This window comes from Micromys minutus, assembly GCF_963924665.1.
Source record: "Micromys minutus genome assembly, chromosome: 3".
NCBI lineage: Eukaryota > Metazoa > Chordata > Mammalia > Rodentia > Muridae > Micromys > Micromys minutus.
The window spans coordinates 23699371-23713625 of NC_137972.1; the positions used below are offsets into that span (position 1 = coordinate 23699371).

Sequence of the window (14255 nt, forward strand, 5' to 3'; positions counted from 1 at the left end):
CCAATCTCCCCCTACCTATTCAACATAGTACTGGAAGTCCTGGCATGAGCAATTAGACAGCAAAAGGAAATCAAAGGAATACAATTTGGGAAGGAAGAAGTAAAAACATGACTATTTGCAGATGACAAGATAGTGTGCTTAAGCAACCCCACAAATTTCACCAGAGAACACCTATATCTGATAAACAAGTTCAGCAAAGTGCCTGGATATAAAATTAACTTAAACAAATAAGTAGTCTTCCTATATTCAAAGGGCAAACATGTGGAAAAAGAAATTAGGGAAAAGATACCCTTCACAAAATAGACACAAAATATGAAATACCTTGGTGTGACTCTTACTAAGCAAGTGAAGGACCTGTATGACAAGAACTTCAAACCTCCAAAGAAGGAAATCGATGAAGATCTTAGAAAATGGAAAGATCTCCCATGCTCATGGATTGGAAGAATCAACATTTTTAAAATGACCATCTTACCAAAAGCAATCTACAGATTCAATGCAATCCCCATTAAAATTCCAACGCAGTTCTTCATTTACTTGGAAGAAGCAATGTGCAATTTCATCTGGAATAACAAAAGACCTAGAATAGCAAAATCCCTCCTCAACAACAAAAAATCATCTGCGGGAATCACTATCCCTGACCTCAAGCTATATTACAAGGCAATTGTGCTGAAAACTGCATGGTACTGGTACAGAAATTAGCACGTTGATCAATGGGATAGAATAGAAGATCCAGAAATGAGCCTTCACGTATTTGGTCACCTGATTTTTGACAAAGGAGTTGTAATCATTCAATAGAAAAGGACAGCCTATTCAACAAATGGTGTTGGTCCAACTGGCACTCAACATGCAGAAGAATGAGAATAGACCCTTTTTTATCTCTTTGCACAAAGCTGAAATGCAAGTGGATCAAAGATCTCCACATTAATCCAGGTACACTGAAAGTATTAGATGAGAAAGTAGGAAAAACCTTAGAACTCATAGGCACAGGAGAAAATCTCTTGAATAGAACACCAGTCACTTGAGCTCTAAGGTCAAAGATTGACAAATGGGTCTTAATGAGATTGCAAAGTTTCTGTAAGGCTAAAGACACTGTCAAGAAAACAAAACGGCAGCCAACAGAGTGGGAAAAGATATTTACTAACCCTCATCAGATAGAGGCCTAATATTCAAGGTATACAAAGAACTCAAAAAGCGAGTCACCAGAGAATCAAACAACCCTATTTAAAAATGGGGTACAGACTTAAACAAAAAGTTCTCAATTGAGGAATATGTTTTTATTTTCTGTGTCTGGTTATCTCCAGTGATAGAAGATTCTTGTTTACATAACAGTTGCCATTGTCAGTAAAAGTACATTGATTTCACGTCATTCTTTCTGTATTTCTACATAGTTCATTTTACAGAAATTGTAATTAACTTTTTGCCATAAGGAAAAAGTCAGTTAAAGAACTTTCTAGTATGGCCACCTGACCTCAGTAGAATTACATAGCATTTGGGAAGAAATATACAGCCCAATAAGGTAGAACTGGAGGCCAGAATTGAAAGAATCTCCACAACTACCATGGTTTTGCCTTTGGTGCTCAGGTAAGTGGGTACAAAAGAAATCCACACACTGCAGAAAACCAGCATGCTGAATGTAATTGTTTTTGCCTCATTGAAGCTGTCAGGCAGACTTCTTGCCAGAAAAGCAATAAGCAAGCTCAGACTGGCCAGAAAGCCCAAGTACCCCACAACACAATAGAAGGCAATGGTGGAGCCCTCGTTACACAGGAGGATGATTTGCCCAAACTCTGACTGCATGTCGACATCTGGGAAAGGGGGATAGGTTCCCAGCCAGACTGCGCAGATGCACACTTGAATAATGGAACCACAGAAGACTATAGCATTTGAGAGTCGGGTCACCGTCCACATTTTTAAGGTGCTTCCTGGTTTAGTAGCTCTAAAGGCTACAACCACAATGAACGTCTTTGCCAAGATAGCAGAAACAGCAACAGAAAATACAACCCCAAAATTCACTTGTCTCAAGACACAAGAGACTGTCCTAGGTTGGCCAATGAATAGTAATGAGCAAAGGAAGCAGAGCATTAATGAAACCAGAAGGAGATAACTGAGATTTCTGTTATTTGCTCTGACAATGGGTGTGTTCCGATAGTGGATAAATAATACTAAAATCATGCCTGAAAGTATTGATAAACTAATAGCTACAGAGATCAAAACAGCTCCTAGAGTATCTTGGTGAGACAAAAATGCTATAATTTTAGGGAGACACTGATCTCCCTGCGCATTTGGATACTGATCCTCAGGACACTTGATGCATTGATCCATATCTGAAAGGGAAGCAGATTGGCTTATTACATTTCCCAGATGTACCTATGGGATGTATATCTTGAAAAGAATGATTGTTGAAGTCTAAAGAAACTGTCTCTGGTTATATTCACTGAACCACATATTGAAAAACAATAAATGAATTAGTTAACTTTTCTTTCATTAGAGAAAAATACTTATTCTCTTCAATCCATAAAATATTCAGAGTGGACTTGAACAATGTGATTCAGAAATTTAGAAATAAAATGAGGATTAATAAGACAATATGAAAATTATACTTGATTACATATGAAAGGAAGAGAAAATACACTTTGGAGCTTTTAGTTTCTTTTTCTTCCATTTTGTACATTTTCATCATTAAAAACCTTTTTATTGCTTAAGAATTTCATACATGTATATATGTTTTGATCAAATTCACCACAAATTTATTCATTCTACAATTATTCATTATACAATTCCCATCCAACAATTGTTCCTCCCTACCAGAACATGGGCATCATATCAGAACCACATATCTGAGGAACACTGACTTTTTCTCTCCAGCAGGCATCAACTGCCAATAGCTCTTTTCTGGGGCTAAGACATCATGAGTTTGTCCCCTTTTCATCCAAACCTGCTAGCCTGTTATAGAGTCAGTTTGACTCTGGAAAACTCTATTATCTCATTGCAATCTATGATTTGTAATTGAATTGAATCATTGATCCATCACATTCTCTCCCTAAGTCTTATTTACTAGGTAAGCAGTCAATTGAGACCTAAAAATCATGAGTTATTGTCAGAAATAAGGACCCTTTGACTTAGCATCTTAGTCTGCAAGGGGGAATAATGAATGTCAATTTTTTAATAATTGATTTGTGTTGTCTTTAGGACATTCATTGCTTTTTTGGAAGCTCAGAAAGGCTCAAATTCTAGTCAAAGTTTGGATAATGGGGTATGTATAAGACACATCTGGTTAGGTGATCCAGCTGAAAGACAGGGAACTATCATGTTGATAAGGCCAGTTAAAATCAACTTTTGATAAGTCAGCATTCAACAGTTTACAGTCCTCAGGTGGTGCCTGGATGTCAGTATAACAGTTTAGCTATAGACAGTGAATGAAAGGTGAATTCTGGACTATCTCCACGATAGCATGTTGGGTGGTGATAACAAGTCTCCGTCCCATGGTTATGTTGTCAACATCCTTGACCAGCAGAGGAGTAACAACTATGATCCTGTGGCAGTTTGGCAGCTTTTGATCCACCGGGTCCAGTATTTTTTTTTTTTTGTTTTATGTTTTAGATAAATAAGCTACTAGTATCTTTCATGGGCCCAATGTTTAAGTGAATATTTCTTTTCCTATCCCCCTTTTTCATCCACATAGAGGTATAGTGGTTTTAAAACCCACATCCATTTTAGTTTGGCTTCTTGTCCCCTTCTGGCCTCATATTGACTTCAAAAAGGCTTTTTAGATAGTCTTTGTGGTTCTCATTTTTTTTCTCTACAACACCTGTCTTACCTTAGATAAATGTATGAGCTGTCTAGTGGCTTCTCAGAGACCCAACATTAAAATCTGTTAGTAGATCTGGAAACTCTCCTTACCTCCATCAGTTAGGTTGAACCTAGGGCAAGGCTGCATCATTATCAGTTTAGAATTGAGTTAGCAGTCCACTTGCTCTCAGAACTAATTTATAGCCAGCTGCTTTTTTTTCTTTGTTATGAAGAAGACCAGGAGCAGTTGCTGACCATTGCCTCAGTTGAGCCCATGAATTGCATGACTGAATCTAAAAGACTCATGAGTACTGATTGTTTTCATAAAAATTGAAAGGAGGTGCAACTTTCAGTTGTGAATGCCATTACTAGTAAATAGCATATATGATTTTAGTTGTCTCCTCTGTACATTTGGAGGTCCTGCAATATGGAGTGTTATAGTTGTAATAAAGTTAGCCCTCTGAACAATATAGGCTAAAGTGTGAGATAGAGTCCAAGTGGAGTCAGGAGAGTCAGCGGAGTCAGGGACTCTGCCTTTTCCTGCCTGTGCTGGTTGATCACAGGCAGTGGTAGCAGGAGGAGAGATGTAAGGCAGAGGACAGAAATCTTCAGGAGCAGAGAAAGGAAAAAGGGGAGGGAGCAAGATAGACTCTCCTGCAGAGGAAGGAGGATTTGGATTAGTGCAGCTGGTGACCAAAAGGGTTTCAACTAAACAGAGGTCTTTTGGACCAGATACTGCCATCTGGTAATCTGTGGCTGGTGCCCTCACAGACAATATCCTTTTTTGCCAGGAACCATCAAAGAGAACCTAAAAGCTAGCTGGTGATCATCCCAAAATGGTCCCACCATGGACTATAAAGTTAACTGCAGATTTGCTTCTCTAAGAAAGGCAAGAAGACTACATTTAAGGAAATATTTCTGTTAATAATATGCTTTTTCTGTTATTATTAAATATATATAACAATCACTAGGTATGAGTCTAACCTTTTCAGCAGGTTTCTGCAGAACAAGGAAGATGCGTTGCCTTGTAGTGATGTTATATAGTTGAACAGATAATATTTTAATTCTTAATGGTGATTCTGTAAGAATTCCTAAAACATTTATTAGTTATTATTAAGATCACTTATAATAGGACTGCTATTAGATCCTTTCTGTTGTCAAAACTGCAATGAGAGCTCTGCCATTCTCCAAGTGTCCTGAGTTAATTGCTACTGAGTTAGGCATACATCTAAAATGTAGAGCACATTCCAAGATGTTGTAAAACTATTAAACAAAGGTCAAAAAAAGGAACTAATTTCTTACTATAGGTGCAAAAACAGAAGATAAAATAGTGACTAGGTTTATCTATATGAAACTTGAATAATAGGTTAATCACAAAATTTATGGTTTTTAACTTTCTATGAACCTGTAGAGGTAGTAAATGGTGATGAATGTTTAGCCAGATAAATACTCTTAATGGACATATATGTCAACTTTATTGTAAACTCCATATTTAATTTATGATTTGAATTTGTGTGTTAAGTTATGGTGAACTTTTAACCATGTGATCATGTATTCTGAAAGATGCCTAAGTGCTGAAGACAAAGAGAAAAGAAATTCTCCTTTTCTTAGAGAATTGAAGAACATTTTATAGAGAAGAACCTTTTAGAAGAACGTTCTTAAAGAATTTTCATAGAAAATTTCTTTGAAAGAATTCTTAGAGAGAATTTAGAAATAAATATTAAATCATGTTTTGAATGTTTCCTTCCATGAGCCATTCTTCTTTATAAGTGGGCCATTTATTACTGCAAATGATAGTTAGCTTTTTAGGCTGAACAACTAGAAGTGAATCTTCCACACCTCTATTAAATGATTCAGGACAAAGCTCTATGGGGTGCTCTACACCTGTCCCATCTTAGGAATTAAAGAAAATCTTGTACAAGAATACAAAAAGCTCAGACTGAATACACACAGACAGACAAATGACATTTCTGGGAAAATGAAAACAAAACCAGAAGACTGTTTAATATGGTCTTCCTTTCTGCATAGGAAAAGACCATAAACCCTGAGACGATTTAGAAATAATATGAGAACTAGCAAGTTCTTCCTATAGAAAAGTCGATGAACATCCTTCATAGCCTGTGGCTACCTAACAAAATACTTATCTAGTTTGCCCATATTAAACCCAAAACAAAAAGACAGAGACAGACAGGACAATAGACAATCAGAATTTCAGGCTTGCCAATTTGAAAAGAAGAAGAAGAAGAAGAAGAAGAAGAAGAAGAAGAAGAAGAAGAAGAAGAAGAAGAAGAAGAAGAAGAAGAAGAAGAAGAAGAAGAAGAAGAAGAAGAAGAAGAAAAGAAAAAAAAAAACGCTACTCAACAGTTTGGGTTAGAGGGCTTCAGCAAATCCTAGATGAGTCCCCATGTAGTGGTCTAAGGTTTGCAAAGAATGATACTCTTGACTCAGTTGGTGCACCACTATGGAGGATTTATTCTGCAGAGAACTTAAATGTAGGGGTCTACCATAAATCGGGATGGAAGACACAGTAGTGGACTTTGCAGGGTCAATCTAAATCGTGTTAAGGTAGAAGTGGGTATTTCTTTTTTTTTAAATGACTTTATTTTACAAAACAAAGATAAATGTACAGATTTTAAACATTTTTTGCTTAAAATTATACATTTTTTTCAGTACTGTTTTTTCAGATATTAAAATAATTTTTACATAAAACCATGTGAATATATTTTTTTTTAGTCAGTACTTGATTTTTTTCAAGGGCTTGACAGTATGCATTGAAAACCTAATAGTTACAATAAGCGTAAAGTACATGCAAAACAAAATGCAACATGGAAATAGTCAAAGTGTTCTTGTTTTGTAAATATATGTATATTTTTTTGTTTTCTTTATTTCTTGGACTTCATACAGTCTGTGAGTTGTTTCTGGGGCAGTGCGATCCTCTGTGGTTAGCATCCCACTATCAGTGACTGCATATTATGTCTGTTCTTTTGTGACTGGGTTAACTCACTCAGGATGATATTCCCTAGATGCTTCCATTTTCTTAAGAATTTGGATAAGACATTGTTTCTGGTGCCTGAGTAGTAGTCCATTGTGTATATGTACCACAATTTTTGTATCCATTCATCTTCTGAAGGACATCTGGGATCCTTCCAGCTTCTGGCTATTATAAATAGAGCCGCTATGAACATTGTGGTGCATATATCTTTGTTGTGTATTAAAGTGTCTCTGGGGTATATGCCCAGAAGTGGAATAGCTGGGTCTTCAGGTAGTACTATATCCAATTTTCTGAGGTATCGCAGGACAGATTTCCAGAGTGGTTGTATTAGCTTGCAACCCCACCAACAGTGGAGAAGTGTTCCTCTTTCTCCGCAGCCTCGACAGCATCTGCTGTCATCTGAGTTTTGGATCTTGGCCAATCTGACTGGTGTGAGGTGGAATCTCAGGGTTGTTTTGATTTGCATTTCCCTGATGGCTAAGGATGTCCAGCACTTTCTCAGATGTTTCTCGGCCATTCGTTGTTCCTCAACTGAAAACATTTTGTTTAGCTGTGTACCCCATTTTTTATTAGGGTTATTTGATTCTCTGGTGTCTAGCTTTTTGAGTTCCTTGTACACCTTGGATATTAGGCCTCTAGCTGATGTGGTGTTGGTAAAGATCTTTTTCCATTCTGTTGGTTGCCGTTTTGATTTCTTGATGATGTCTTTAGCCTTACAGAAACTTTGCAATCTCATTAAGTCCCATTTGTTAATCTTTGACCTTAGAGCTTGAGCCATTGGTGTTTTGTTCAGGAAATTTTCTCCTGTGCCTATGTGTTCTAAGGTTTTCCCTACTTTCTCATCTAATAGTTTCAGTGTATCTGGTTTAATGTGGAGATCTTTGATCCGAAGTGGGTATTTCTACCTTTGAATGGTTGCCTCCATGTCCAGACATATGTGTGCCTTTGTGAATGGTTGATGGGGACCTGTGAAGTCTTTTACTGACCAAGTATACTTGGCTCAAGTTCGGTGGTCAGGCAACTTCTGTATCTTCTACTTGAATGTCCATGAGGTGGGCTCTGGCTAGGTGATAGGGAAGTTTCCTAATTGTCTGCCCCTGAGGGGGAACTGATATGTTTTGCACTTTTTCAGTTCTGGTAAACAGAAAATTGGGTATAGTTTCCCAAATTACTAGTTTGAAACATGTCATGGAGTCAACCTGTCTCTGGTTAACTCAGTTCTTTTACAACAAAAGAATAGATTGAATGTTCCAAGAACCATAAAATGTAGTATTAGTAACCACTGAAAACCCAGTGGGCCATAGAAGACAGTATTAATGTATTTTCAAAGGTATATGGTGAGTTCTGATTGAATTGAGTCTATGTAATAAAACATTTTATGGTGATGGTAATAATGGCATGATCTGTGAATGCAGCTGAGTCTAGAAAATGTGCTTGGCATATTTAAGGCTTCAGGTTCAATTTCCAGCACAAAAATGTGCTAAATTCATGATGATGATAAAAATATTTTTCTTAGAATTACTTAATAAAATGGGTATATATCATCCAATTAATCTCCTGATGTTCAGTAAATATAAACTTGTACATTTGCAAACTCATTTTGGAAATATTTATTTCTCTCTCTCTCTCTCTCTCTCTCTCTCTCTCTCTCTCTCGCTCTCTCTCTCTCTCTATATATATATATGTATGTATATGTATATATATACATTTAGAAATAGAGCAAAATTATTATTTAATATCATGCAACATTTAAGTATTGAAGTACAAATATAAAGTTATACTTAGAGGACACAGAGCGGAGCCTGGCCCAACAACCAGCCGGAAAGGCGGCTCGAACAGGCTGAGCAACTGTGACCGGGAACAGATCTTAGGAACTTCTGTTCCCACCCGGAGACGACTTCAGGACACAGAGCGGAGCCTGGCCCAACTGCCAGCCGGAAAGGCGGCTCATACAGGCTGAGCAACTGTGACCAGGAACAGATCTTAGGAACTTCTGTTCCCACCTTGTGACGACTTCAGGACACAGAGCGGAGCCTAGCCCAACTGCCAGCCGGAAAGGCAGCTCGTAGAGGCTGAGCATCTGTGACCAGGAACAGATCTTAAGAACGTCTGTTTCCACCCGGAGGCAACTACTGGACGCAGAGTGGAGCCTGGCCCAGCTGCCACCCAGAACCTGGGCTGCCGGGGAGTAGAGAGATCTCTGCAGAGTGCACACGGAAAGTGTACCAGGGACACAGACCAGATACAAGGGAAAGGCAAGAACATATCACTGACAACAAAATGGCAAGAGGAAAGAGAAAGGGTATATCCCAAGGAAACCAAGACAATCTAACAACACCAGAACCCAGCTCTCCCATAGTAGCAAACATCGGAATTCCAAACACTCCAGAAAAAGAAGATATAGACCTGAAATCATGCCTCAAGACACTGATAGAGTTACTTAAACAAGAAAGGGAGGAAAAGCAAAAAGATTCAGAAGCTTTAAAAGAAGAAACAAGAAAAACACTCAAAGAACTAAAAGAACGAGAGGAAAACAGAACCAAAGAAATAAAGGAATGGAAGAGGGAAATTAAAACAGAAATTGACACAATAAAGAAAACGCTAAAAGAGATAACCATAGAGTCAGAACACCAAAAAAAGAAATCAGGAGTCACAGAAGCAAGCATTTCCAACAGATTACAAGAGATCGAGGAGAGAATCTCGGGGGCAAAAGACAACATTGCAAACATAGACAAAACAGCCAGAGAAGATGCAAAAAACAAAAAGCTCCTAACCCAAAATGTCCAGGAAATACAAGACACAATGAGAAGACCGAACAAAGGATAATAGGAAAAGAAGAGGGAGAAGAGTATCAACTAAGAGACACAGTAAATATCTTCAACAAAATCATAGAAGAAAACTTTCCTACCCTCAAGAATGAGATGACCACGAGCATAAAAGAAGCCTTCAGAACTCCAAATAGGTTGGACCAGAAAAGAAATACCTCCCGAAACATAATAGTAAAAACATCAAGTGCCCAAAGTAAAGAAAGAATACTAAAAGCAGTAAGAAAAAAAGGTCAGGTAACATATAAAGGCAGACCAATCAGACTCACACCCGATTTTTCAACAGACTATGAAAGCTAGAAGACCCTGGACAGACATCATGCACTCCTTAAGAGAGCACAAGTGCCAGCCCAAGATGCTATACCCAGCAAAACTATCAATCACTATTGATAGAGAGACAAAGATATTTCAAGAAAAATCAAAATTCACACAATATCTGACCACAAACCCAGCACTACAACGAATTATAAGTGGAAAACCCAATACAAGGAGGGAAAATACAGCCTAGTAAAAACAAGAAAACTCCTAAACAAGAAAACTAAAAGAAGAAAAAAACACAGACACAACTCAACCCAAAAAAGCAAAAATGGCAGAAAACAGAAACAATTATTTCTTGATATCTATTAACATAAATGGTCTCAACTCCCCAATAAAGAGACATAGACTATTAGACTGGATACATAAACAAAATCCAGCCTTTTGCTGCATACAGGAAAATCATCTCAGAGACAGAGACAGACAATATCTCAGAGTAAAAGGTGGGAAAAAACTTCCAAGCAAACAGCTCCAAGAAGAAAGCTGAAGTGGCTATTCTAATATCGAATAAAGTAAATTTCCAAACAAAAGTTATCAAAAAAGATAAAGAAGGACACTTTTTACTCATTACTGGGAAAATTTGTCAGGAGGAACTCTAAATCCTTAACATATATGCTCCAAATAAAAAAGCACCCACATTCATAAAAGAAACACTACTAAAGCTCAAAAAATACATTTCACTCCACACAATAATAGTGGGAGACTTTAATACCCCACTCTCACCAATGGACAGACCAGGGAAACAGAAACTGAACAAGGACACTGCAAAACTAGCAGAGATTTTGAACCAACTAGAATTAATAGATATATACAGAACATACTATGCTAAAGTAAAAGAATACACCTTCTTCTCACCACCCCATGGCACCTTCTGGAAAATTGACCAAATAATTGGACACAGAACGAGACTTCATTGATATAAGAAGACTGAAATACTCCCATGCATCCTCTCAGATCACCATGGTCTACGGCTGGTCTTTAACAACAACAAAGACAACAAAAAGCCCACATACACATGGAAAGTAAACAACGCTCTGTTAAAGGATAGCAGGGTCAAAGAAGAAATAAAAAAAGAAATTAAGAATTTTCTAGAATTCAACGAAAACGATAACACAACATACCCAAACCTATGGGATGCAATGAAAGCAGTATTGAGAGGAAAACTCATAGCCCTAAGTGCTTCCAAAAAGAAACTGGAGAGAGCTCACATCAGCAACCTGACAGCACAGCTAAAAGCCCTAGAACAAAAGGAAGCAGATATATTCAAAAAGAGTAGACGGCAAGAAATAATCAAAATTAGGGCAGAAATAGACCAAATAGAAACAAAAAGAACCATTGAAAAAATCAACAAAACAAAGAGTTGGTTCTTTGAGAAAATCAACAAGATTGATAAACCCCTAGCCAGACTAACTAAAGTGCAAAGAGAGAGTATCCAAATTAACAAAATCAGAAAGGAAAGTGGTGACATAACAACTGAAACTAAGGAAATTCAAGAAATCATCAGATCCTACTACAAAAACTTATACTCCACAAAATTGGAAAATCTGGAGGAAATGGACGAATTCCTAGACAGATACAAGGTCCCAAAGTTAAACCAGGACCAAGTAAACTATCTAAATAACCCCATAACACCTAAAGAAATAGAAGAAGTCATCAAAAGCCTCACAACCAAAAAAAGCCCAGGTCCAGACGTGTTCAGTGCAGAATTTTATCAGACATTTATTGGGGATATAACACCAATATTCGCCAAACTATTCCAAAAGATAGAATCAGATGGAATATTACCCAACTCATTTTTTGAGGCTACAATAACCCTCGTACCTAAACCACACAAAGACCCTACAAAGAAAGAGAACTTCAGACCAATCTCACTTATGAACATTGATGCAAAAATACTCAACAAAATCCTTGCTAACCAAATCCAAGAAAACATCAAAACCATCATTCATCATGACCAAGTAGGCTTCATCCCTGGGATGCAGGGATGGTTTAATATAAGGAAATCCATCAATGTAATCCACCATATAAACAAACTTAAAGACCAAAATCACATGGTCATCTCACTAGACGCTGAGAAAGCATTCGACAAAATCCAACACCCCTTCATGTTAAAAGTCCTGGAAAGAACAGGAATCCAAGGCCCATATTTAAACATAAGAAAAACAATATACAGCATACCAACAGCCAACATCAAACTTAATGGCGAGAAACTTGAAGCAATCCTACTTAAATCAGGGACTCGACAAGGCTGCCCACTCTCCCCCTACCTATTCAACATAGTACTGGAAGTCCTGGCTGGAGCAATTAGACAGCAAAAGGAGATCAAGGGGATACAAATCAGAAAGGAAGAGATAAAAACATCACTCTTTGCCGATGACATGATAGTGTACTTGAGTGACCCCAAAAATTCCACCAGAGAACTGGTTCAGCAAAGTGGCCGGATACAAAATTAACTTAAACAAATCAGTAGCCTTCCTATACTCAAAGGACAAACATGTGGAGAAAGAAATTAGAGAAAAGGTACCCTTCACAATCGTTACAAAAACTATGAAATACCTTGGTGTGACTCTAACTAAGCAAGTGAAGGACCTGTATGACAAGAACTTCAAACCTCTAAAGAAAGAAATTAAGGAGGATCTCAGAAAATGGGAAGATCTACCATGTTCGTGGATTAAAAGGATCAACATCTTAAAAATGGCCATTCTACCAAAAGCAATCTACAGATTCAATGCAATCCCATCAAAATTCCAACCCAGTTCTTCATGGAATTGGAAAGATCAATTTGCAATTTCATATGGAATAACAAAAGACCTAGAATAGCTAAATCCATCCTCAACAACAAAAAAACATCTGCGGGAATCACTATCCCTGACCTCAAGCTATATTACAAGGCAATTGTGCTGAAAACTGCATGATACTGGTACAGAAATAGGCATGTGGATCAATGGAATAGAATAGAAGATCCAGAAATGATTCCTCATATATATGGTCACCTGATTTTTGACAAAGGAGCAGTAAACATTTAATGGAAAATGGACAGCCTTTTCAACAAATTGTGCTGGTCCAACTGGCACACAACATGCAAAAGAATGACAATAGACCCGTTCTTATCTCCTTGTACAAAGCTCAAGTGTAAGTGGATCAAAGATCTCCACATTAAACCAGATACACTGAAACTATTAGATGAGAAAGTAGGGAAAACCTTAGAACACATAGGCACAGGAGAAAATTTCCTGAGCAAAACACCAATGGCTCAGGCTCTAAGGTCAAAGATTAACAAATGGGACTTAATGAGATTGCAAAGTTTCTGTAAGGCTAAGGACATCGTCAAGAAAACAAAACGGCAAACAACAGAATGGGAAAATATCTTTACCAACACCACATCAGATAGAGGCCTAATATCCAAGGTATAGAAGGAACTCAAAAAGCTAGACACCAGAGAATCAAATAACCCTATTAAAAATGGGGTACAGAGCTAAACAAATCATTTTCATTTGAGGAACACTGAATGGCCGAGAAACATCTGAAGAAGTGCTCGACATCCTTAGCCATCAGGTAAATGCAAATCAAAACAACCCTAAGATTCCACCTCACACCAGTCAGATTGGCCAAGATCCAAAACTCAGATGACAGCAGATGCTGTCGAGGCTGTGGAGAAAGAGGAACACTTCTCCACTGTTGGTGGGGTTGCAAGCTAATACAACCACTCTGGAAATCTGTCTGGCGATACCTCAGAAAATTGGATATAGTACTACCTGAAGACCCAGCTATTCCACTTCTGGGCATATACCCCAGAGACACTTTAATATACAACAAAGATATATGCACCATAATGTTCATAGCGGCTGTATTTATAATAGCCAGAAGCTGGAAGGATCCTAGATGTTCTTCAGAAGACGAATGGATACAAAAATTGTGGTACATATACACAATGGAATACTCTCAGCCACCAGAAACAATGACTTAACCAAAATCTTAAGAAAATGGCTGCATCTAGAGAAGATCATCCTGAGTGAGATAACCCAGTCACCAAAGAACAGACATAATATGCAGTCACTGATAGTGGGATGCTAACCCCAGAGGCTTGCACTCCCCCAGAAACAACTAACAGACTGTATGAAGTCCAAGAAATAAAGAAAACAAAATATATACATATATTCACAAAATAAGAAGACTTTGATTATTTCCATGTTGCGTTTTGTTTTACATGTACTTTACGCTTATTGTAACTAGTAGGTTTTCAATGCATACTGTCAAGCCCTTGAAAAAAATCAAGTACTGACTAAAAAATATATTCACATGGTTTTATGTAAAATTTATTTTAATGTCTGAAA

General features: G+C 37.6%; 1 protein-coding gene across 1 annotated transcript in view; it reads right to left on the reverse strand.

The window, feature by feature from the left end:
- Positions 1-1434: 1434 nt before the first annotated feature.
- LOC308418848 (vomeronasal type-2 receptor 26-like) overlaps positions 1435-14255 on the reverse strand; it is a gene marked incomplete at both ends in the record, with an annotated part of 67506 nt that continues 54685 nt past the window's right edge. The window contains one exon of the mRNA XM_080914406.1: positions 1435-2324. Within this exon, the coding sequence (XP_080770532.1) occupies positions 1435-2324 (890 nt within the window). The remainder of the gene's footprint in view (positions 2325-14255) is intronic.